Here is a 26,770-nt window from a genome sequence, read left to right on the forward strand (position 1 = left end):
TTCTCGCTTCCCTGCACGTGTAGATGCGTGCCTGGAAGTGTTTACTTGCAAGTAGTTTACTCATGAGTAAAATGCTCCAGATCTAATGCATGTGTAGACAAACCCAGTATGTATCTAATGGGACAATCCAGCACTCTCGCCCCTTCCTCTATATTTATCAAAAGGACAATCCAGTGCTCCCATCTTTCTTCTCTTGAATTTCTCAGATAGGATGATCCATATCTCCATGACCTCTTCTCACAGGGCTTCAGTGAAGATTGACTTAGCACACTACTAAATCTTGATGCTAAGGGTATAAGTAGTAGGGCTTCCACAAAATTAGATCCTTATTTTCTCAATGACCGTTAGCCCTGCTAAGCCCAATCAGTGCAAAAAAGTATTAATCAATGCAACCCAAGATTTTAGGCACATGCAAGTCAGAATATTTGGATTTATGATTCCTGCTGCAATGTTTCCTCTGAGTCTTGCACACATTCATTATGATGAAATCCCTCAGTATTACACAGACAACAGCAGACAATGCCAGGTACAAGAGTGCAACAGAACATAGAGGGATTGCATTTCCCTTCATTATTTTAAACATGTAAATGAACAGAGGTCATTCTCCACCTTAACTAACATCATTCAAAACAGCTTTATAGACTCAGGTTGCTGCCTGTCCTAAATTGAGTGGGTCTGTGGAGCAGAATTGCTTTCATTATAGCTAAACTGCAATACTAGGTGAATACTGCTGGCAGCTATTGAGGGAAACTGCAAACCTAATCCATAGTTTCTACAGTCGGAAGAGACCTGAGCAGATCATCTAGTCCAACCCCCTGCCATGACAGGAAAGAATACTGGGGTCAAACAACCCCAGCAAGATGTTCATCCAACCTCCTCTTAAAAACCCCCAGGGTAGGAGCCAGCACCACTTCTCTTGGAAGTTGGTTCCAGACCCTAGCCGCCCTGACTGTGAAGTAGCGCCTCCTGATATCTGACCTAAACCTACCCTCTGCCAGCTTGTGACCGTTATTCCTGGTCACTCCTGGCGGTGCTTGGGGGAACAGTGACTCCCCCAATGCCTGCTGATCCCCCCTGACTAGTTTATAACAGGCCACAAGATCCCCCCTCAGCCTTCTCTTTTGGAGGCTGAACAGATTCAGGTCCCATAGCATCTCCTCATAGGGCCTGCCCTGCTGTCCCCTGATCATGCGAGTGGCTCTCCTCTGGACCCTCTCCATGCTGTCAACATCCCTCTTGAAGTGTGGCACCCAGAACTGGATGCAGTACTCCAGCTGCGGCCTGACCAGTGCCGCATAGAGGGGGAGGATCACCTCTCTGGACCTGCTCGAGATGCATCTGTGGATGCATGACAAGGTGCAGTTGGCCTTCCTGACTGCCTCCCCACACTGCCGGCCCATGTTCATCTTGGAGCCAATGATGACCCCCAGATCCTTTTCCGTCTCCGTGCTGACAAGAGGGGAGTTCCCTAACCTGTAGGTATGGTGCCGGTTGTTCCTCTTGAGGTGCATCACCTTGCACTTGTCTGTGTTGAAACCCATCCTATTCTCATCCGCCCACCCTTGTAACCCGTCTAGGTCTGATTGTAGCCTGTTGCATCCTTCCAGTGTGCCCACGTCCCCCCCACATCTTAGTGTCATCAGCAAATTTGAACAGGGTGCTTTTTACCCCCTCGTCCAAATCACTGATGAAGATGTTGAACAGTGTGGGCCCAAGGACCGAGCCCTGTGGGGCCCCACTGCCCACGTCCCTCCAGGTTGAGAAGGACCCATCCACCACCACCCTCTGGGTGCGGCCCTCCAGCCAGTTGGCGACCCATTTGACTGTGTGGGTGTCTACACCACAGCCCCCCAGTTTCTTAATGAGAACGGGGTGTGAGACAGTATCAAAAGCCTGCCGGAAGTCCAGGAAGATTATATCCACTGCTACCCCTGCATCTAATGATCTGGTGATCCGATCGTAAAAGGCCACCAGGTTGGTCTGACAGGACCTGCCACTGATGAACCCGTGTTGGTTGCCCCTAAGCATTCAGTTCCCAGCTGGTCCCTCCGGGACCCTCCGGGATGTGTGCCAGCATAATTTTCTCAAACAGCTTGCCTAGGATCGAGGTAAGACTAACTGGCCTATAGTTTCCTGGGTCCTCCTTCCTGCCTTTTTTGAAGATGGGAACCACACTGGCCCTCTTCCAGTCCTCCTTTAGAACTCGAGGGTGGAGATCATCCGGACCGGCTGACCTGAACACGTCCAACCCCTCCAGAAGCTCTCTAACTAAATCCTCGCTAACCCGTGGCCTGAGGGGGGCCCAGCAGGGAGGTGGCTGTTCTGGTCCCTACTTAGGAATCCAACAGCACTCAACACAAAAATCTGGAACCACACCCAATGAGTCTGTCAAACTAGTGAACTCAGGAGAAGCAAGCTCTCTTTTCACCTACCAAAGTCTATGGAAGAGGAAATTGGACATGACATGTAGTGGGGGAAGGAGCAGAGAAGGTGACTTACCAAAGTATAGATCATCCTTTTCAAGACCAAACATGTTTGCAACCAGTCATGAAGGGTCTTGTTTCTGGCTTTACTCACACTTCCTCACAGACCTCATGAATTCTTGCTGCATTGCTATTTCCCCACAATATTAATGATCACTAGATTCTATCACTAAAATTTATAAAAAAGGAAGAAACATGACAATTCCATCTAGAGCTTACCTTTCCATGGCTTTTCTTCATATGGGACACATAGGCTTCCCGATCAGGGATCCACTGTGAACATTCCCTACAAGTCCAACCAGTTTTTCTCAACTTGGGCTTTGATTCTGGGTTGTGTTGCCTTCTTGTGTCCTTCCTTGGCAAGGAGGCATGGGAAGTACCATTGGCTATTGTCTGTTCCTTTGGTGGTGTACGAACTTGGTTGCTGGATGTTGTCTCAGATTTCTGTCGAAGATTAGAGAGCTCCTCTGGATTTTGGGGGACTCCATGAACACTCTGAGTTGGAATAATAAAAAATGAGCATCAGCTGTCAAATATAATTCAAGCAACATGTCACTCCTCTCCCTCTCCCTCCCCCTCCCTCCCCCCAACACATATTTGAAAAGGCTAGAAAGCTTTCCTGGGCAAAAAATATTTAAAAAAATATATAAGGTTCCCACCATAAAATGTCTGTATTACAATGGCATTTCCTTAGTGGTACAGGCATAACATTTTCAGTGAGTGTTTGGGATCACTGGTTGAAAAGGGAAGAGAAATGTACATTTCCAGTATTTCGGAAGCATGGTTTTTGGCTCTGGTGCTACCATATATACTCAAATATAAGACAACCTCCCAATCACTGGATTCTAGATTTGGAAAAATTATAATTTTTTAAATAATTTTACAGGTATGGAATCTAATCATTAGAGGTTTGCCTTGAATTTGACCCTTCCCAGGCCAGGCAGCCCTTTTGCTCTCTGCTTCCCCTCACCTTTTTCCCTTGGCAAACCTTTCCCAGTCCTTACTGTCAAATCCAGCTATCCCTGAGCGCACAGAGAGAATCAAATTTGAAAATAATAACCTTTTTTTTTTAAAATAATATATTTCATGTTCCAGATCATATTAGCCAAATCAGTTCCAGATCAGATCAATTGAGCAGAAATCAATCATTCCAAAAATCATATCAATTGAGCAAGTGGAACTCAATCATTCTAAATACCATGTACAGAGCCACAACCCGCGAACGATCTCCATCCCAAACCTCTCATTCTGCACATTCAGATACTCCCAAATCCACTGGCAGGCATCTTACATGCAGGCCCAAGTCTAGAGGTCTTGGGGTTCAGATGCCCCTAAATATTACAGGCAAGCATCCTCCATCCTAGAATCTTTGGTCCAGGACTTCAGATACTCCCTACACTTGATAATATCCCACAAGAGGCCAAAAAGCAATTTGAAAACAATAACCATTTTTTAAGGAATTTTTTTGTGTCCAAAGTCAAATCAGCCAAATCAATTCCAAATCTGTGTGAGTCATTCAAGAACCATATGTGGCCCTGCTGCTAGGAAGCATCCTCCATCCCAGCCTGGAGCTTCAGATGTTTCCAAATCCTTTGGCAGGCATCCTACATGCAGGCCCAAGCCTAAAGGCAATGGGGTTCAGATGTCCCTGAGTTTCACTTGCCCTCAGCTGTATGGCCACAGAAGCAAGCTAGGGAGAAGTCTCCCATTTCCATAAAGTCAGCATATAGCCAAGATCTTCCCAATGAAAGAGAAAGTAGAACGTTAACTATGCCTTACCTTGGTCAGGGTACTACCCCCTGCCACATTTATAGTTTTCCCCAGCCAGTAGGAAAACCACGTTGGTGGTCATGGTATTTCCACTGCCAGATAAGTAAGACAATAACCTTGAAATTAAACATGACTATAGCAATGAACATACAGTGCCCATACACTTAGTTGTATGGACCCCACCAGAATCAATGGCATTTCAAGCCATGGTGACCCTCAGCACTGCTCAGTAGGTATGTGTATTCCACATACTCCCTATAAAGGATCCACATGCTAATTACCACTTCACTTGTGACTAGAACTAGGAGTTCTTGTCATGAGTCCTGGGACACTCCAAAAATTTACATGCAGATAAGGTGCAGGTCAACCTGCTCCAGCTTCACCTCATGGAGGGCAGGACTACACTAATCACATGTGCCCAGCTAAGAGAGGGTGTGACAGAGGGATTCTGGGTGAGCTATTTGGGGCCCTGTTTCAATGTCTTCCAGGCCTTTAAGGCTGGTGAAAAAACAGGAACATTGGAAATGGGAAAGAAAGATGCAGGTTAGCTGTGGGAGTGAAGAGAGGAAGTCAAAACATATGCAATGTAGTGGCTCACCATGACTTGGAAAAAAGTCAATGATAAGGGAGACTGCGCTAAATGAGCAATATCATAATCTTACTCAGATTGGCTTTATGAATCTATTTTTGTAGAAGGTTCCTACATTTGCCCAATATGGGCCATGTATTTTATAGTCATGTGTTGGCTGTATTTAATCACCTTTATAACTGGTTTCCATGGTTAAGCACATGTTTCTTTTGGCAGCAGCTTAATGATAGCCAATGTATTTAGTGACATTTCCTTGTACGTGATTTTAAGACAATGGGCTTTTTTCCCCCCATGCTAATGGGGGCGGGGCACCTCTCCTTGTATTTAGGTAAATACAGTATTCTATTTCAATATACTTTAGCGTAATGGTTTAAAAAGACAAAGTTTGCTGCCACAGCTGGGAACTCCACAACTGGAGAGACTTCTCTTTTCAGAGTTCAAAATAAATGCAATAATGTTCTCTGCACACTGAACAAACCAAAGGCAGAAACCAAGTCGCTGCTGGATGCATGCTGCCAGGCTTCCAAGATAGTCCATAGAATTACAACACAATTGGACCCAATGTCCCAGAACAGCAAACAAACTACTTTCATAATCAAAATGGAGGACAAAGAAAATAACCTACAGCTTAAAAGCTGTGGTAAAAAGAAGGCCAAATAAAACAAGTCACTTGCCAATAAGTCCCAAAGACAGCCCCACAGGGACTGTAATAGTATCTATGCACACAGGGATAATTCAGATGCTTAAATTTTCCCAGGAATTATTAAGAGTAAAGGCTGTAATAAAGAAAGGAGACAGGAATTTTTCCTTTATGTTTTCATAATAAGACACAAAACATGACCTCTAAAACAGGCTTGCTCCTCACTTGAGAAGGCCGAGCCTCTTGCTTGTTTCAGATGGTGTGCGTGATGGACAAACTCCACACCCTTGGAGATACTGTCTATATTCATCTCCCTGTTTGAAGATCTCAAAGCAGTTTACAGGCATAAATAAATCAATCCTCACCAAGCTGTTAGGGAAGTCCCTGTCCTCAGATCAGTTTTAACAGAAGGAAATTGAGGCGCAGAGAAGTGAAGCAACTTTGACAGTAGAGTGAACAGCAGAACCTAGATCTCTTAACTCCCAAGCTTGTGCTTCAACAACTCAAACACACACAAATACTATCAAAATGGATCCCACTGTCTGATCAGCAGTACCACCTCTCCTAGAAAACTGTCTTCTAGAATAGATTACCTTATCTTGAACACAGGAACAGACCATGCAGCTTCTATATTGATCTCAGGGGGTTCTGCTTTGATAGGCAAAAACAGTGTGTTTTTCACTCATGTCAGTTTAACACAACTAAAAACCCTGGTCAATTCAATTCTAAAGTTTCACTGAAGGTTGGTAAAGCCATTAATGACAAAACATGCCCCAGTGTGTAAAACTAAAGACCTGTGGACGTTTGAGTATTATTTGCAAGCTCTGCTACACACATCAGCTGGGCTGGAATTTTTAAAGAAGCCAATGGGAGATGGGTGCCTTTTGAAAATCTCAGCCTTAGTTTTTCTGACATTTCTATTTTCCCAACTGAAAACTGGGGAGACTAATATTTATCTACCTCCAAGGGCCACTTTAAGTGCTAACTCAGTGCCAAACAAAGGTTTCTGAGATTTTCAAATGAATGCCAAATCATAACTACTGAAAGTTTATTCATTCTTTGCCTTCTGAGACATGGCTCTAAACTCGAACAAGGAAAAATGACTTCAAAATTAATCCTATGGCAGTACACTTTTATTATAAATAAAAGCAGAAGTAAGTGAACACTTTGTTCACAATTTCACAACCTGTTATACTGGAAAATACGGGAATGTTCAAGATGACCTTCCATTTGGGCACTGCTGGTTTTGCACATTGTGATGTGCTAACATTCCCACACTAGAGTAATAGCAAAATATAAGATGCAAGTACATATTTCTTAGTGTAATTTAACTTCCATAAACAACAGGGAAGACCAGGGGTGGATCAAAAGGGTGGGGAGGGGAGAGGTGCAGTTACACCCACTATTGATTCCTACTATAGTGACATTTTAAAATCAGCTGTGTGCGAAAGGCACGTACTTCCATTCAAGCAGTGCTGCAGCAGTCTATTGACTTCATAGCTCGTTATCAGCTCTAGATAAAACCTTAACTCATGTGAGGTGATATTAACACAGGTGTAGAAATGACTGACAGTGAAGTACTGGAAGCACTATCAAGACTCTCAAGAAGACTAGATTTTGTATTATGAATCTGAATAAGTGATGGGCATTTAACTATAGTGACTACAGGACTAATGACAAAATAGCTTTTGATAATTTTTTTGCTTAGTTTGTTGCATTTTTTAAATTTTATATGTAATCTAGCAAATTAGTGCACAATCCAAAAAGTTATATTTATTTTTGCTTTGATCTTAAACTGAATAATATACTGCCATCCCCTTAGCCTATTAGTAAAGCATCCAGTTTCTCTTTAACTGAACAAAAATGTGCTGTGCCATGTGGAATGATATATCAAAACATTTGCACTCACTTCTCAAAATCCTACATTTGTCCATGGTGAAGGCTACCTGGAAAGCTATAGGGTATTGGCATAAAGGACTGTTCGTTACAAATAGTGGCTGTGAGAGTACTGGGATGTCAGTGACAATATGACTTCACAGGATCCCTCAATAGAATGAGTGGTGTGTACATTTAGAATGATTTTTTAAAACAATGTCAGGTCAGGTTTTAGGATTCAGTTGCAAGAAGATCAAAGATCCAAAGCCTGTAGCAAGGTAATTTTCTGAACACCACCATTATTCCTATTTAAGCATCTAAAATGGGAGTAATCAAACCTCCTATTTCCCAGTGTAACAGAAGGCTTCTGTGAGCAGATTAAAAAAATACAGTGAAAGCTTCTAGGGATGGAAATACCTTTGTGCTGACTCATAAATTTTTGTCAAAAAAATATCTTTTCTGTAAAAAATCTTCAGTTTATTGAAAAAAAATCTTCAGTGCACAGTCAATAAAAATGCTTACTTCAGGTTTTTCAAAGAAAGCCCTGAAATTTGGAGGGGAAAACAAAAGGATTTTTTTCCTTGAGCTTGTAACGGCAAAACAGTAAAATTAAATTCCCTTCTCCCTTCCCCTCCCTACCACCTCCCCTACTCTACCTACTGTACAGATTAGGAAGGAATTTATACCAATACTGCAAAATTAACAAGAAGCAACAGAAGACATCCACTTACATGCATACCAGATAAGTGATTGTTTCACAAAATATGCTGCCAGTCTCAGGTTGTTGCCAGCTGCTTCCGGTATAACAAAACTCCCTTTTTCTGCAGACTGGATGTATAAACCACTTGAACACCTTTAAGCCCACTGTCTACTTCGTAACTTAACTGTACCCTGGTTAAACTGCATAGTAAGTGGAACTGTAGGCATCTACTTTGTAACTAATTGTACTTGGCTTTGCTGCTCCAGAAAGAGTGAAGGGGAAGCATCTGACTCAAGGTTGTTGTTAGAAGCCTTGAAAATGAGAGAAGCCAGTCAGTTTTGCAGCTGCTAATACCACAGCCCCATAGGACTCTGTACTTAATAAGCATGGACAGCACTGTGGTATGAGCAACCCCCAAACTGATTACCTCTCCTCATTTTCAAGGTTATTCATAGCCCTGAAATATCCTAGCAAAGCCAGCATGAGGAACTTAAGTCCTGTTTATATTAAGTCTGAATAATTGCATATTCCAGCTAAGTGCAGGGACCATTTTCAGTCTGGAGACTGTGTACACTGTTAAAGAGAATACATTATTTGAGGAAACAAATCTCCGGTTCTATGCACATATTTATTTTAATATAAAGTACAAGGGAAATAATCACAATAAATAAGAAATACTAGTAGGAGCAGAACTGTTTCTAAGTAGACTATGTTTCACAGTTTTCATTCTGCCCTCAGCTTTCCTCTTCCAGTTATATATGCAGCAATGAAAATATTTGCATTCTGTTTCCCTCAATACAAACAGCTGCCAATCAAAAACCCCCATGTTTTAGGGCTGTTGTTTTTTAAACGGCTTTTGTCAAAAAATTGAGTAAACTACAGATGAGGTGATCGCTTCCTTGTTCCCTGGGAAATGTCACCAGAGCTGAAATCTGTTTCATGGTAGTATGTTTTTGTAATAAAACAATATTTATTATTACAGCATTATGAAACTTGTGTAGTTCCACTTTATTTTTCATCAGCTGCCCCTGGCAAGAAACAAAGCCTCCAACATATCTTTTGCCACCAGGGCTGCGTACAAATGCACAAGGCAAGCAGGGTTCTGTGTTATCATTAAGTCAACTTCTACCACCTACCTTGACATGCTGCATTAACTGCTGTTTCTGCATATACACCAACTGACACTGTGGACACTTAAATACTCCCACCAACAGTTTGTTGGCATTCTGCTGGAAGTGCTCCTGCAGCAATCGTTTCTTGTTGAAGACAGTCTCACATGAGCATTTGTAGATCACCCTAGAACAATGCAATTAAACCAAATCAAAATTGCAAGACACTGGTTACAAGAAATCTCACTAAGTTAGCCTTGAGAACAGCAGTTACTTCCCAGTAAATGGAGTTCTTCCAATGTATTACCTATACATAGCCACATTCCTGGGCGATGCTCCCAACATGCTGTACAGAGCACAGAACCATTTGAAGGAACTAGGTAGAGAAATGGAATGTCTCAGGCATAGACTTGAGCTTTCTAAAACATAAGTTCCTTTAAGCCCCTTATCCACATGCCTAGGTAGATAGGGTAGGCACAGATCGGCAGAAGAAAAATATTCAGAGAACCCCCCCCAACACACATGCACTTTCAGCGCTGGTTGGAGGGAAGATTACAGAGTAGTGCACACAGGAAAATCTCTCCGGTCTCTTTCTGCAGCATTTGCACTTAGCGTAACTTGTTGCCTATCTTGGGAATGAAAAACACGGCAGCTGCAGTGCAGCCTCCTCTCAGTAGATGACACATTCATCCATGCTAGATTTCTTTCTACAGCTCAGTTCACTCCTAGACCGGAGAAAGGGCCCAGGAAGGAAAATCCCCAGTTTGGGCCAGGGGAGCAGGATCCAATAGGAACTAGGCCACTACTAGCAACAAAAGCATCAGTAGTTTTAACTCCTCCTCATGAGGGATATGTAAAGGCAGACCTTCTAGGGAGGAAAGAGTCCTTGCAGCAGGCAAGGGAAAGTTCCACTCAAACAGTGGCAGACAGATTGTTTGCAATTTGCCAAACAGAGTGAGTCAATATGTAATGGTAGTGTGGGGTGACATTGCCCAGATGGTCCAGGAGATGCGAACGGCAAGTATTCTTGTGAATGATATTGGACCAACTGTATGGCTGGAATACACATAGGCAAGCTTTTCAATATCACAACTTCCTTAGGCCTCTGTGTAATGGTACTTACTGAGTAGTCTTGTGAGACTCTGTTGGGTGCTGGCTAGTGATGTGAGCAGCAGTGGTGTCTGCAGACTTGAAGGCCATTGGACAAAAAGAACACTTGTGGAAGACTTCGCAGTGTTTCTCATGAATGTGCACTTTCAGCATTGCAAGCGTTGTGAAGACAACTCCACAGTGGATACACCTGGAGGGCAGAGGAAAAGAATTGGAATTAGAAGACTAATACAAGGCACAGCTCCTCCGTGGCTCCCAAAAGCAAACACAGTTATAAACCACAGGATTCAGGATTAGCTCAGTTCCCATCTAATGCGTTTATTAATGACTTGCAAAAAGTCTGTAAGTGGTGCGTTACTGGAGTTCACAGATGAGACACAAGCTAGAGAATGTCGAATGCCACTGACAGAGATAAACAACAGAAAAGTAGCCTGGGGAGTGTCAGCATGCTTATTTATAAACCACGCCAGTTGCACGTATGTTGCCATTTAGTTTTAATCATATTAATATAATTTAGTGAATTCCATTACTGTATTTACAGGTAGGTTATGAATTGCTACATTTGTCACTGCCAAGGCTCATGTAACCAACCTTTTTCCAAAAAACCTTTGCTGCTACTCTTAAGGAAGACTATTCCCAATCTTTTTGCACATGTAACCTTGCTTCTGAGCTAATAATCCCTTCTTCCAGTTGGCTCAAAACTGCAATGCTACCACTGACTTTCAGTAAGGTTGTTGTTGCCCTACTCATAACGGGTAGGGAGGGGGCACACCCCTTAGTTTAGGAACTGCTGAATTTGGGTGCTAATAAACTACTGAATATTACTGGTGTAGGGCATGTCCAGTGTGAAGAGCAAGAGAGAGCAAATGTATAGGCCAGCAGGCACTATGCAAGTTAAAGAGCTGCAGTTAAATGTTGAGTCAGGTGCATATCAGAGATAAGGAAGACTCCCTTTTTAACAAACCAGACTTTCTTGTAACATTAAATCTTTCTTGACATCTGGCAAGGATCACTGAGAAACTGGCTTAGTCTGGTTCTTAAAGGTCTCAGAAACAAAGATGTTTCTGAAAATTTCCAGCCTTTTATCTTGCAACACCTCCCCAGTAAAAGTTAGCCCCTCCCAGAGAGGCTTTCAGAAGGGAAAATGGGGTCTTGATGCACCACTACTGTGTTTTGTAATGCCAAGAGGAAAACAATAGGGAGGCTTTCCAGGAACATGCGTCTTGTATCTGCTCCTCTCTATTGGGTTAGAGCTATATTATTAGTATTATGTTAACTACGTCTATTTGGGTTGTCTATAAACAGTCTCCTCATCATTTAATAAATCACTTAATAAAGACATAAATTTGATTGGGGTTCAATTGGTTAACTGTTCAGTAATTAGTTAATATCCATCTTGCATCAAGAGGTTAAAAACATGAGCAAGAAACAATACAAGGTTCAGGGCAGAAAAAAGTGCAGCTAATATATTTGTGAAAAAATCATCCCAAACACAGTTTTTCAATAAGTAAAAAAAAAAAATCTGGAAAACTGAAATGCCAAGAGAAATGAAGGGGTGTTCACAATGCCTGCAAACTACACAATGTGATACAGCAACAATGAAGATTAATATGATTTCCAGCTGGGAGGTCACAGCCCCTCAGTATACGTCCCTGGTCAGAATGCCTCTCTAACACTGTACCAGAGATACGAAGACAAATGGCAATGGGTTAGAGATAAGCAACACAAACGAAGACGCAAAGGGAAGGAATGATTTATGGAGAATGGGCAGGCAAGTGCCTGCTGGGAAGAGAAGAGAGGATTCCAAGGGTGGGGTTTAACCTACCCATCTGTAGACATACGGCTTTCTTCTCACTTGAAACTAAAGGAATGAATGCTGGGGACCACTATGCCTCATACTTTTAGCATTTCCCCCACTTGGCCTCTCCTTCCAATTCAGTTTAAAGGGAGCTCAGAAATACTATTCCCATTCAGAGGCCGACTGCTGGCAAGTGACAGTTTCAACTTAATCAGTCCTTCATTTTTTTTCCAAACTACTCTTTGCTTATCCAAACACACGAGCACGTTACATTGTATATCAGTCAAGACTGCAGTATGCATTATAACACCTAGCCCAAAGCCTCAAAAACAATGAGATGAAAAGTTAAGCTATCTATCAAATACACGCCCTCTCCTCCTCACCTCATACCATTGGCACAAATGCTGTCACAGGCTTGATGCCAGTCCTCCAGCAATTTGGAGATGTTCCCAACTCCTATCTTCACAAACAAAACATCCAAGTAGTCCATCATCCCAACCTGTTTCCCTGTTCTAGGAAACAAGTTTATGGCTTAAGGTTGTTTGCGAAGTATGTTCTGTGTAGGTCAATGCTAATTAATAGTGTCTCAGTGTATTTCGCAGCTTTGTTGCTTGCAGAAACAATCTCTGACATTATAGCTGCTCTTTTCATGAAACAGGAGCTTCATGTTTGGGGAGGATGGTAAAAAGATTACATTGAGATGGTGCTGGGGACCTGCTGTCAACCCCCAGGGTAAGATGTGGAAAGAACTGATATACAAACTTGCAGGTCTGATAGTACATGCTTTCAGTTAATCTATCTAATCAGAGATGGTACCATATAACTAGAAAATAGCAGATGTAGTACCACATTTAAGACTGAAACAAAGGACAACTCTACAGGTCCAATAGTTCAAGCTCAGTAGTACATAGTACTTTGGAACAAATTTGGAAGGAAAGAATTCTTAAAAGTTGTGCAGAAAAATGGAAAATAGTATAAAATACAACAAGTTTAGCAAAGGTAGCTCTTGCTGATTCACTTGAGATCTTGACAAGCGATTTCTAGACCAAGTAAACACAGTAGGTCTTATATTCCAGACTTCAGGAAAGCGTTTGATATAATGTCACATGAGAAATTATTAGTTAAACTGGAGAAGATGGAGATTGGTAGAGGAACTGTAAAGTGGAGGAAGTATTAGGTAAAGGGGAGAAAGCAGTGGGTTGTCAAGATCAGTCATGGGATCAATCCTGTACTATACTTTCATGAATGACCTTGGCACAAAAACTGGAGTCTACTGATGAAATTTGCATGCGTCTAAATTCAGAGGTATCATTAGTACAGAGGAGAAGCAGGATATTATACAGGAAGAACTGGATGACCTTGCAAACTGGACCAACAGAAGTGAGATGGAGTTCCACAGCACAAAACATAAGGTCATGTTCTAGGAGACCAGTAACAAATCTTAAACTGGGACCTCACATGGAAGCAACTAAGAAAAAGAAGGATTTGGGTGTAATACCTGATTGCAGGAGAACTGTCACAATGAATTTCCAAGAGATGGCAGAAGGCACTGATAAGACCTCATTTGAAATACTATGTCTAATTGTGGTCAAGCATATTTAAGAAAAATTAATCCAAATGCATAGGTACAGAGAAGGTCTACCAGTATTAGCTGGAAAAGAGAATCTATTATTTGAGGAGATGCTAGAAGAGCTTGGATTTGTCAGCAAAATGAATGCGGAACAGGGATATGCCTGGTTACTATAAATCTAGTGGGTGATAAATAAAAGGGAAGGAAAAGATAGTTAAGGTTAGCACAGCGGCAAGTGGTTATAAAGTATCTATGAGTAAATTTGGCCTGGAAATCAGGAGAGGGTTTCTAACCCACAGAACAGTCAGGTTCTGGAACAGCTTCTCAATAACAGCAGCAGGGTAAAAAAAAATTTTAATGCTCAGAAGATGGAGCTTGCTTGTTTTATGGATGTGGGTGCCCGTGATAGCTGGAAACTACAACTGATGATGGGAGAGGTCCCTTCCCATCCTTAATTCATGAAAATAGCCCACTCAGGAGCTTGTGAAACTGTCTCTTGTTCTGTCAAATACACTCCTTTCCAGTAAAACAGGAAGGCTGCTGGTGTACGACAGCCCTCAGGCTGCTGGCTTCTACAGCTAGTACTTTTCTCACTGAACAGCTGTCTTTTGTCTCTTTGTGCTCCTGTTGCTCTGTACCCATCTATTGTCTTTTGTATGTAAGCTCAATGGAGACAGAAAATGGGGAGGGTTATGTGTGTGGTGTGTAGAGCGCCTAGCACAGCCCTGGTTTAAGACTCGGGTTCTCAGGCACCATAGAAATAATACATAACAATAACCATCCTTTGCTATAGTTCCCAATACAAAAGAGGAGACAGTGGCACTGACAGATCTATTAGGGTCTCTCTTTGCCTTTAGCCAGCTAGACACTTCCACAAAAACCTGTTTTCTGTCGAAGGTCCCTCACTATAATACAAACACAAACTTGGAATCAGAGGCTCCTCTAGCTGAAGAGTACCAAAGCCAAGGAGTGGGGGTATCCACAGTGTGGGGCTATAGCATACTGTGGCAGCTCCCATGTTGGGGATAGGGAATGGCAGGAAACCAGGCAGCGAGGGAATTCTGATGAAATTTTGGTTCAGTGCAACAAAACTCACATCAGATGAAGCACAACAGCTCCAGGATGCCTTCTCTTCTTTGCTCCTGTACTTCCCACTGATGGATGGGCAGCACACGCTGAGAAACAGGAATACTAACAACTGAATTCTTGCCAAATGGGGGAGAAGCAGGAGCACTCTACACCAAGGGTGTCACACATGTGGCCTACAGGCCAGATCTGGAGCATGGAACCCCTCTATCAAGCCTACTGGGCTACCAGTGGACTACCAAAAGTTGCAGGGTAGGGCCACAGTGAATGGGCCACTGCAGAATCTGGGGCTCTTGGTCCCTGCTTGACATGGCAATTGGCAGCACTAAGTCAAATGAGGGCTGATACAGCCTCAGATGCTCCCCCACCATTTCGCCTGTCACCACCACCAAAGTGGTCCTACCTTCTCAGCCAATGGCCTGCCATTGGCATGCGCTGCATGCCAGAGACAGAGACAGAACCAGAGGTGTCACCACCATGCACACTGCTGTCATAGCACAAGGCACATGGCAGCAGCAGAAGCAGTCTCTACCATGAGGCATGCAGCAGAAGCTGGGGCTGTTGCTGCTGCTGCTGCCACCACTGCATGCACAGGGCAGGAGCCTGAGCTGCAGCCACCAAACCACTCCATGCCCCAGACTGGATACAACCCACAAAAAGCCCCAGGATCCAGATCTGGCCCAGAGCAGGAGGTGAGTTTGACACTCCTGCTCTACACCAACATTAAAGCTGTGGTGCCTGATTTCATGCAGCTCACTCCATCGCTGCCCTTCTATCTCAGGCAGCTGAGAACTTAAATAATGATCTTGCCATTTATGAAAGTAGCTGTCGTTTTATGAAGATCCTCCTTTGACACAAATACTGATGAATGATAAAACCTCTTCACCCTTGAATATGAGAGTCCCTGATGATGCAAAACAAAGGCATTACAATAGGGCCTATGACAGAAGGCAGAGTTGTACTGCTCTTGTGCAGTGAAAGTATTCCAAAATGCTAAAAAGGAGAACTGAAAGAGTGAAGTAACGTGCAACGTGTTAACCAGATTTGTTCAAGTTTGCAATCACATGAAAGATGCTAACAACTTTCTTTTTACCTAATTTAAGAAACATATGACTACCTTTACTGAAATCTAAGATGAGCATGAATTGAGGACGACTCCCCAATAATTAAATTCAATAAATTTAGTAAATTATAAATTTGTTATAATTTTCCATGTATAGAACCTAATTATTATTATAATTATCTTTAACTCATCCCTCCCACTGCTGCAGGGGGGCAGGCAGTGGGGAAGCAGGTAGTGTGGGGAGGCCAAGCAGCTTAACCCCACTCATGCCTGCCACCCTGAAGCCTCTGCTCCCCGTCCCCCCCAGCCTCTGGATCCCTCTTTTACCCCAGCCTTTGCTCCCTGCTGCCTGTCTCCTTAGCTTTGCTCCACACTGGCAGTCTCTGCCCCATTCTAGCCTGGGGAATGGAGTGCAGCCCCTACAGCAGCTGTGCAGGCTGCATGCTGCTGCTGTAGACTGAGCTGGGGCCATACTCATTGCCCTAGACTGCAGTGTGCAGGGAGCAAGAGTAAGTGGGGAGGGGGATAGGGATGGAGGGGATGTGAAGAGGGGCAGGTGGGGGAGCAAAGGCTGCATGGTGAGGGGTAGAAATGGGGAAAAGAGGTTACAGGAGGGAGGGCAGGGTTCAGAGGCTGGAGACAGGCAGCAGCTGCAACTATGGCCCCAATCCCAGGTGGGGGTGGGGGTGAGGGTGGAGCCCAAGCCACAGCAGCCCCTTGCCCAGCCCTCCCCCACACATCGTCCGTGTACTCAATTCTAAGACAAAGGGCTTCCCCCACATTTTAAATGGTTAAAAATATAAATATCCTCTTAGAATTGAGTAAATATGGTATCTCAGTGCCCTGTATATTCTGTGATTCTGTGGCCATGACACTTGCAATGCAGTTCACCCTTTGACATAAACCTATGGTTTAGAATCTCAGCTTAAATGTAAAAAAATGTCCCTAGCCCTCCTGGCTTCAAGAATTTCTAGTGTTGTCTGCGGGAAATCAGTAGAATGGTATCTGCCTTAATTTGCAGATAGCCCAAAACAATGGCTCTGAGGGTAGGAACTGCCCCCCATTGATCTTAATAAGTTCTTAACTCTGAAAATGGGAAGAGGGCATGCTGCTGAAAAATAAGAGTGTGGGGACAGTGTAAAATATACTGAATTGCATACCAAAACAAGCAATAGAAGAATGGAATGAATGTGCTATTTATTTTTACAGTTAGCTCAATAAAAAAATATCTGTTTTATAGATCTGTTGGATAGCTGTGTAGAATTTTAAGACTGCTGCAGAATTTATGGATCTTGTCACAGAAGTTAAGTCCATCTTGCCATAGAAAACATGTATTTTGCTAGAGACCCTAAATCTTACAAAGCAAAATTATTTCCAGTGTTCCTCAAGCACAAAGGGGCTAAAAAACAGTCAGAAGTCTGCTAGTCTCCTAGTGGGGAGGGACGTTTCAGAAGGAGGGTCCTAAGAAGTCTCCTAGCGAGGGGGGACCTTTGAGCTGACACAGATGATGTATTTTTGGTTCCAACATGAACCACTCACCGCACAAATATGAAAGCAAACTGGGGGTTTGGCTGTGCTGTCAGTTGGGCGATTTGGTTAGCTAGCTTAAGCTAGGGCTGACGCAGGAGCAGGCAAAATATGGCCCGTAGGCTGGATCTAGCCTGCCAGTTGCTTTCATCTCGCCCACAGCACGCACCAATGAATTGTGCCCTGCCCAGCCCTTCTGCCCAGGAGGGTGGGAGTGAGGCATCCACACATATACAAACCCCCCTCAACATACCCTATTGCATCTTGCTCCCACCCTGGTGGGCTGAAGGGCCCAGCCCCACCAGCACACGGCTTCCAGGTGGGTCTGCTGCTACCCCTGCTTTAGCCGCCCCCGTGGGAACCTGCTTGGCTTCCCCAGAGTCCAGCTTGCTCCAGGCAGCAGGTAGGGAAACAGCGAGGGCAGGGGCTGGGGCCGGGGCCGGGGCCGGGGCAGTGGAGCTGCAGCTGGGAGGAAGTGCGGAGAGCAGTGCAGAGCCCACGCCCAGGGCGGTGGCAGAAACACAGAACTTGGCTGGGCAGGGTGTGGGTGAGAGGGAGGGTAGGGGTTGTGGGGACCCCCTCCACACTCTCCTACATGGCACACAGACCCTGGTGCTGGCAGCAGGAGTGGTGGGGGTGCTCAGGGTGCTCATGCCCAGCACAGGCGCTGGCACCCAGTGGGGCGTGGCTTCAACCAATGCTGTGTGCGAGGTCAAGGAGCACAGCCTGCCCAGCTACCTCTCATGGGGGCTCCACGCTGCGTGCCTGAAGCTCCCACACTTGCACCAGGGGAAGCCCTGTGCTGGAGCCGGCTGCCTTCCCCACTCCAGTCCCTTGTGGAGTCCCGCATGGGGCTTCTCCTGGTACAAGTGCAGGAGTTGCAGGCATGTGGTGCAGAGCCCTCATGATACAGGCAGCAGGCTGTGCTCCTCCCCTACCCGTACTGGCTGGAGCCGCACCCCACTGGGCACCAGTACCTGTGCTGGGCAGCACCCTGAGCACCCCTGCCTGCTGCTGCTGCCAACAGCAGGGATTGTGTACCATATGGGGCTGCTCCCCCACACACAATATACAAGAGTAAGACTCTATTTTTGAGTTATTATGCAATCCCCTCTATATACAGTACACAAACACAAATCATGACAAAAATATTTTTTGTAATAAAATTAAAATACATCATAGTAGGTGTTTGACTTCTAGAGTATGATTTGGTTTTTTTCTGGTTTTAAGATGGCAACCCCCACTCCCAAAAGGAGTATTCGGGGGTGCAGCAGTGGTGGCAAGGGAAGGGACTTCTGGTGGCAAAGATCAGGAGCTAGGCGGTGGAATTTCTGGTCCCAATATGGTTACGGGGGGGGGGGGCAATGGTCAAGGGCCAAGGCTAACCGTGTGGCCTTCCACAGCTCACCAAAACTCGTTAAGCAGCCCTCCAGCTGAACTAATTGCCCGTCCTTGAGATATGCCATGAGATTCAGGGAATTGCATTCAGCTCACTGTTAAAACACTTCATTGCACCATATGTTCCTTCAGTAGTGTTGGGAAATTTAAGCCTGTGCAGGAGTGACAGGCCTAAAACTTTAAATCTATTCTCCCTAGTGTTCAGGGCCAATATTTTCAAAACTCACTCATGATTTTGGTAGACCAAATTGAGGTTCATAAAAATTGGCACCCATCTCTTCATTTAAGTGAGTTCAAAATCATTTCTGCTCTTGGGAACACCTTATAACAACACTCTGGATTTAAAATAATATCATTCTCTTTTTAAATGTTTATAAACCATGCTTGAATCTGTTTCACTGTTCAGAAACTTTCCTTAAGTTGAAGTGTCTGGGCAATTATGAGGCCAAATACATATGCTTTATCCCATTCTCAAACTGTGGTGGGAAGGAGAGATTTCTATGTTATCATTATAGTTAAAAAGAATCTTTTGATGTAGTCTTTGACTCAAAATCTTGTAAACCAACACAGTCTGCCCAATTTTCTGTCACAACTAGTCAAAAATCTGTCTTCTCCTCCAAGAGAAGAGGGAAATTGAACAGCACAAACCTGAATCCAACTTTGCGAGAGTAATGGAGGCAGTTCTCCTTGACATGGGTTTGGAAATAGGCTGATCGGCACACTGCCCCACACTCTGGGCAGCAGTAAGGGGACTTGTGAGCATGGATTCTCTGATGAGCACAGTAACTGCACTGGTTAGGCAGCATCATCTGGCACACTTGACATGTCTGAAGAAAGAGAGAGAAATCATGTTAACCAATTCAATTTGCTTCAGTGTCCTAATTTCACCCTAGTCATTCAGGTTAGAAGGGATGTCCGACCCCCAACATCATCACGGGCTTAACTCTACTCTGCATATCTCTGTACCACTATCTTTCACTTGACCTAGTTATGAGCCTTCAAAAATTACATGCCAGGCCTGTGCCATTTGTTTTGGATCATCTTGTATAGCATGCAACTATAGATGGTACATACATGCAAGGCCAATTATTTACATGCTGAAGGAGCTGCTTCCCCAGAATCTCCAGACCTCACTGTGTCCAGTGTGCTCTCTCATGCCACTGGAGGGAAAAAGGCTGCTTGCATGTATGTGCAGAAGTTAGGTTTGCAGGTAAAACTCCATGTGGCTGGCACATACATTTTCTATATGAACATCATGGTTTCAGTGTCAATGGTTCCCCAAACCCCTATTCCAACCCTAGCCATGCTAACTCCTCTTTTTTTTCCCCTAATGGCCATGGAGTAGCTACCGACCATCTACTGAAGAGCAATTCAGAGAAAATCCAGAGCAGGTATAGAGCTGTGTTGACATCTTCCCTGCTAGAGCAGAGGCACTGTTCTACAATGTTGAGTGGCTCTGAACAGATCCCAGGCTTTAGAGGTGAAAGGTACCTTACTAGACAATGAAGAATATTCTGATGGAGTTTGACAAACTGATCCTAATCCCAGAATTCATACCTTCTACCTTTGAAAAGCCTAAGAAACCTCTTTTTAAAAATGACATGGTAAAGAAGGATCTTATTTACATTTGCAGAAGCTAAAGCCTAAGTAAAAGTTGTACACATGATCTTAACACTACCTTCTAGTGGATATGTGAAGATTTGCAATTACAAGATTACATACTACTCCTACAACGTAACACACAATATATTTTTCTTGTCTCCTTAAATACCTGTATACTGTGTTGTAGTTTTGTACGCTATGCTACATGCATGCCAAAGTCTATTTATGTGAAACAAACCACACTTACAGAGCAAACCACATACAAAATATAAAGCTGCAATAGGAAAAAATGAGTTGGCACAGGCCACTTAGTTTGATTGCTATTAGTGTCATACCTAACAGCCTCCCACCTTCTACCGTAGTAAGGAAAACCTCTACTGCCATTTGAAAAAAAAAAAATATGGGTAGGGAATAAATTATTAAAAACATACAGAAAACACTAGAATGAACTGAAGATAGAGACTGTAGCTATGGACTGTCCATGCCACAAAACAAAGGTCTGATTCTAGTGTGTGTTATAATTGTGCTGTTCAAGTATCTAACCCAGGTAGGAAGTAATAAAGTAACACCTAGAAAATACTGAGCAAAGCTCAGAGCAAGCAAGTGGGCTCTTGTGGCAAGTGAATAGGAAAGACCTCTGGGATCCTACAATTTGCTCTGATCAGAGGAACAATCACATTTTAGGTCTGGATAATAAAGTGAGCTCTGAAGACAAGGGACAGATTCAGATTCTAAATGGCTTCTGACCACCTATATGAGAAACAATGCAAAATGGTGTAATTGAATACAGACTCCTGTTATGCAAGAAGTAGAGAAAGAAAGTTCTGCTTCCAGCTTCTTTTAAGGATGAAGACATACACCTGTACGGAGTTTTATTTAATGATGAACAGAGCATTATTAGAGTTTACAGTGGTGGCCTTAACATTTTCCATTATACCTGCTTGTTTCATTTACTCGTAACTGCAAGAAACTTTAACTGTTGGGGCTAAAATGCTCTATGCTCCGTCTTGGCCTCAATTAGGTTGTTTTGCAAAGTCTGTGCAAAAATGATGCACAGTTGTTCTCTGGTATGTTAAAAATAGTCACTTAAAGAGTTCCAGCACCTCCATAATTTGGAGACCGAACTCTATAGCTGCAGTTGGCAAGAGGATCGTCCAGCAGTGTTCTGAGCACTCTGGCTCAGATCCAGTAAAACACTTACATGCATGCAGAAGTGGTCCCAATGAAATGAATGGGACTATTCACATGCTTAACTTTAAGCATACAGTGGGGGCTTAAGTGTTCTGCTGGATCAGTGCCAGTGCATCCAGCCCCTTGTAAAATTAAGCCCCCCAATTACCTTTTGCCCAACAGAGAAAAATATGCTTTCTGAGTGTTCTGCTCAAATTGCATATATTCCCACGTCTGCTCTTCCCTCTTACGCTGTACCTATGAACAGGTAAAACTGCTCCTGCTTGTTATCAAAAATTTCCATTAACCTACAGGACAGTGAAGTGGAAAGCATGAGAGCAAGAGGGTCCAAGAAGTTCCACAAGGTGATCAGGAACAGAACCCCCGATTGTAACATAGCATGCATAAGTTTCATTTACATAGCCGCAACACTTCTCAGGGACAAAAAAAAGGCCACTCTACATGTTTAGAGATGCAGAGAAAGAATCCTACTTCAACCAGGATCCCATAACGGGAGCTTCACAGGAAGGTGTGCTAAAGAACCAGAAGCGAGCTAGATAAGCTAGAGTGTGAATTTGCTGTCAGCTACTCTGCAGTAAACAGACGCCTATCTGTGTGCATGCCCTTACCCCACACAAACCCAATCCAATGGAGAATTACCATACCTGTGTACTGTACCCTACCCAACTCTACCGGTATAAATTATAGCAGTTAGCTGTTTAGATGTTATCATCTCTATCCTCATGTGGCCATTTGAACAAGGCAAATAGGTTACTGCTTTCTCTCCACACCCACTGGCAAAACCCAATAATAGCCATTTGCTGTTATCTACCCCAGGATAGCTGCATGCCTATCCATTCCTAATCCCAGGGTATGTGTTCATTTTTCAGTATCTTCAATACAGGAAAAGACTATACACATTGGGCATTAAAGGAAGGTAGCTAACCTGCAGTAAGTTCACATACTATCTTACTCTACACTGCCTTCTCACCTTACATGCATCAATCATGTCAATACGTCCTGGAAAAAAGGATGGTTTAATGAACATGGCACTGGACTGGGACCCTGCAGTTTAACATCCAATTTAGACACAGGCTTTCTGTATAGTCATAGAATCCATGAGTTGGAAGGGACCTAGACAGACATCTAGTCCGACCCCCTGCCACAGGCAGGAAGGAGCACTGGGGGCGGGAGGGGTCATAAGACCCCAGCCAGGTGCCTATCCAGTCTCCTCTTGAAGATCTCCAGGGAAGGTGAGAGCACCACCTCTCTGGGAAGCCTATTCCAGGCTCTGGCCACCCTTACAGTGAAGTAGTTCTTCCTAATATCTAACCTAAACCTCTCCTCCCTCAGCTTGTGGCCATTGTTCCTGGTGACTCCAAGGGGGGCCCTGGTGAACAGACTTTCCCCAAATCCCTGCTGGTGGCCCCTGATAAGGTTGTAGGCAGCCACAAGATCCCCCCTCAGTCTCCTCTTGCGGAGACTGAAGAGATTCAGGTCCCTCAGCCTCTCCTCATAGGGCTGGCCATGGAGGCCATCAACCATACGAGTGGCCTCTTCTATAACCTTAAGAAGTTTCTCTACCTTGGTACACCATATGTGAATTAGGGACAACAAGTCTCTTCATCACTTGTGTATGGTGAGGTGTTCAAACATTACAAAATTGAAGGCCATAAGTTTTTAAGATAGATCAACTGATCCACCATATTTGATATTCTGTAATTAGTCCCCTATTAGCCATTTAGTAAGGATCAGTGTTAAGCTAGCCAACTGCCTTCATCGTTCTCTTAACCTTTTAAAAACTGAACCAACATTGTTTTTTATTTTAATTTTTCTTCTGAACCTGCTCCCCAGTTCTCCAGGAGTTAAGAAAAGATTATCCTCAATGGACAAGAGTTGGCCAGCACCTTGCTTTTAAACTTCGCTGGCTGGATTTTCAAAACTACTCAGCAACCGCAACCATAGCCAAATATTCAGACCTCTTCCAGCTCCCATTTAAGCACATAAATGAAGAATCCAGATTTTAAGCATGCACAGCACCCAAACACTGCTATCATGTTCACTGAAATTTTGAGTGCTGAGGTCTTTTGATGAAAACCTAGCCATTTACTGGATGCTCAAATGAAAGCTAGCCCCTTGGGGCTGGGTGGGGGCATGGTGGGTACATGAGAGCTTAAATGGGCCTGCCAAGAAGTAAGTATAGAATTGGAATAGAATAATAAAAAATAAGAATAATTCATACAAGTTTATATTTAGCTCCAGCATAAATGTTGTAGAGAATAGTAAAGTGCCATTAATGACAGATATCTTTATATAGAGCTAATTTTATTTAGAATCTTGAAGTGTATCATGACTTTAAAAACGCTTCTTTGCCAGTTTGAAATTATTATTAAATATGCAATGAAATAGCTGGGCTGATTGATTTTCTGTTAATAATTTTTTAGAATAATGTATGTGGGCACATACAGCACTGGGACATTGTCACATGGTGTGTTACCGTAGAACATCTAGGAGTTCTTTCTTTTAATTTTTAGTTGTGTATGATCCTTTTGTCTAGGAACAAAAAAGTAGACTGATCTACTGTAAGCCAGGCTTAGTTACAAGTGTGATTGTCAACTGCGGTGGTAAGCACAGCTGGGGTATTTCATCATCGTTACATGGCACGGGCATATATCAACTAAATTTGCTCTGAATACAATACACAAATGTTTACTGGAATATTTCCACTGAGGTTTACCAGAAAGTCTTCCTTTGCATTATCACTGACAACTGTATTAACTTGCTTAGTTATAGCTCTATGCTAGTGGTACTCAATCTTTTGGCCCTGCAGGCCAGATGAGTAGTGCAGGTCTGTCTGCAGGCCTGATTGGGCCTTGGTACCCAGCACCACCCATTCCTGCCCCCTGCACATCAGGATTGGGTCCCAGGAGCCAGGCACTGCACAGTCCCACCCTCCTGGGTATCTGACACTGCCTTCTCCTATCAGGATAGGGTCTCAGGGGCCCTATTCTTTTCCTTGGGTGCCAAGATTGAGTCTCGGGGTCCCAGCCATGTCCCCTGCACACTAGGATTAGTTCCTGGGGGCCAGGGCCACCCTCTCCTGCCCCATGCATGCCAGGGGTGGGTCCCCGAGGCCTGGTGCTATCCCCTTCTGCTCCCCCCCACCCCAAAATGATTGGCCCCTGGGGCTTGGTGCCACCCTCATCCTGACCTACATACTAGGATCAGGCACCAGGTCCAGTGCACAGGGCATGGGGCTCCCCCATGGGTTCAGAGATTTGGCAGTGGGGGAACCATACCACCACTCCCTCACTGCCAAATTTCCACACCCATAAGGAGCCCCGCATGCCAGATGACATGGCATCATGGGCCAGAGGCTGAACACCCCTGCTGTATCCCACCATTGGGATTCTTCTCTTTCCTATTTTTTTAAACAACTTCTTATTCTTGTTAATCCTATTTGTTAAAGTTATTTAACTGATATCCTTATTTTGCCTCACCAATTACCTGCTTTTCTTATTTTTTAATTCATACTCAGAATCACCAACTTCCTTTTTCTCCAGTTCTTATTTGGTGAGCTTTTACTTCGTATTGTTGCTTTCACAACTAAAAACTTTTTTTTTAACCAAATCATTATTCTTCCATAATTGAGGAGCTGTGGTTTGCAGAACATCTAGTAAGGCTTTCTTAAGCAACTTAAACAACTTTCTTAAACAACATTTTTGTTTATATCTAAATCTTGGTCCGTATAATTTTGGTTTTGAGAAACAGGCCTTTTTAAGGAACCATATATGTATGTTACTGACTGGGAGGTTATTATGATTACAGAAAACAAAATGTAACCAGGTCACGATCACTTGCACCAAGGCAACCATTAACTTGATTAGTTCTTATCTACCCATCAGAATGAGGTCTAATATTGAATCACTCCATGTTTGCTGCAATGCTTTGTTAGAAATAATTATGTATAATTTGTAGACAATCCTTTGTTCTTGTATTACGAAAGACCATTCTTTATATTTTAACCATCATTTGCTGTCTCAGAACTAAGCATACCCAAACTTTCAAATTAACCATGCATGGAAATTTGTTCAAGTTTTCTTACTAGTTATTAATGACTGTTGCTAAACTCCTTGTCTCCTCATTGCACACGTTACTGAGTAGCCTTGCCTATTATTAAGGTTGCCCAAGTTCCCCATAATAGGACCATGTTTTCAGTTACTTAGATGTTAGTTCAGTTTTAAACCATTTGGACTGATATTTTTTGTGCCAGAAGTCTAGCTGAAGTTGCCTGTTTTTTGTTTCAAACAAGCCAATATAGAAGAATGAGACTGGGGAAAAATAGCCCTCAGTAAAAATTCCTGAGAGTTTGTTCCTGTGAAAAGTTCTAGTTCCCCCTTTGCTTTTGGGGAAGGATTTGATATTTGAGACAAGGTGGCCCATACATCTTAGAATGTGTCTGTTGTTGTCCTGTGAAAATATGCCCAAATATAATCCAGTTATACAAGCTGGAGGGGAAGATGAGGGAAAGTAGAAATATCTTAGATTTTAACAGCTAAACTACCACAAGCCTATTATCTATACTAGTCTGGGCCTAAGAAAGGCTTTCCTTCCAATTGCAACTATGACTTTCTGCAGACCAGGCAAGAAAATTGCGAGCTTGGAGACTGAGGACATGTCTGCACAATGATGCCAACATTCAGGTTACACAGGCAGTGGAGGCCAGTAACGATTTACCATTCTGAAGAAGATGACTTGTATCTGGTTAGAGCTCTCTTGGAGATGTCAGAGTAGAGCAACAACTTTCAGGACTGTTTTCTGAGGAAGAAAAGCTCTTCCTGGTTGAGAGTTCAGAACTACCTAATGCAGGAGTTTCTTGGATTAGCAAGTAAGCATGATTTCCAATTCTGAGTTCCAGTTTCTCAAAAAGAAGCACGTATGCCACCTCCTGGGACTTGCAATGCTGCCTTTAAGAGCCTGTCATCTGAAGTAGGACGTGTGTAAAATGTTATGAATAAAGCAAAGATAAAGTTCTAGTTTAACCCTAACTAAGAACACATCTAACGAGAGCACTAAGTCTTCAAAGAGGCTAAAGCAGCATGGAGAAGTTCATGGTACATCTCCTGCCCAGATTCAAGAAAGAGAAGCAGCTGTAGATGTGTAGGCCAAACCCCCTTTTATAATCTTGCCTTCAATGTCCAAGAACAGGGTAAAGAGGCAGGAGGAGATACAAGCCCACTCTTGTGGGCACTACTACAAAATGCTCAGCTAGAAGCAGCA

General features: G+C 43.5%; 1 protein-coding gene across 2 annotated transcripts in view; it reads right to left on the minus strand.

Moving 5' to 3' along the window:
- Positions 1-26,770, minus strand: part of ZNF592 (zinc finger protein 592) — a 73,212-nt gene that overhangs the window by 17,766 nt on the left and 28,676 nt on the right. For both annotated transcript variants that reach the window (XM_090028687.1, XM_090028688.1), the window contains exons 3-6: positions 19,367-19,545; positions 10,290-10,466; positions 9,194-9,353; positions 2,703-2,978 (exon numbers count right to left, since the gene is read on the minus strand). In XM_090028687.1, coding sequence (XP_089884813.1) covers positions 2,703-2,978; positions 9,194-9,353; positions 10,290-10,466; positions 19,367-19,545 — 792 coding nt within the window. The remainder of the gene's footprint in view (positions 1-2,702; positions 2,979-9,193; positions 9,354-10,289; positions 10,467-19,366; positions 19,546-26,770) is intronic.

This window comes from Crocodylus siamensis, chromosome 15 (assembly GCF_052110815.1).
Source record: "Crocodylus siamensis isolate JL-2025a chromosome 15, ASM5211081v1, whole genome shotgun sequence".
Classification (NCBI taxonomy): domain Eukaryota; kingdom Metazoa; phylum Chordata; order Crocodylia; family Crocodylidae; genus Crocodylus; species Crocodylus siamensis.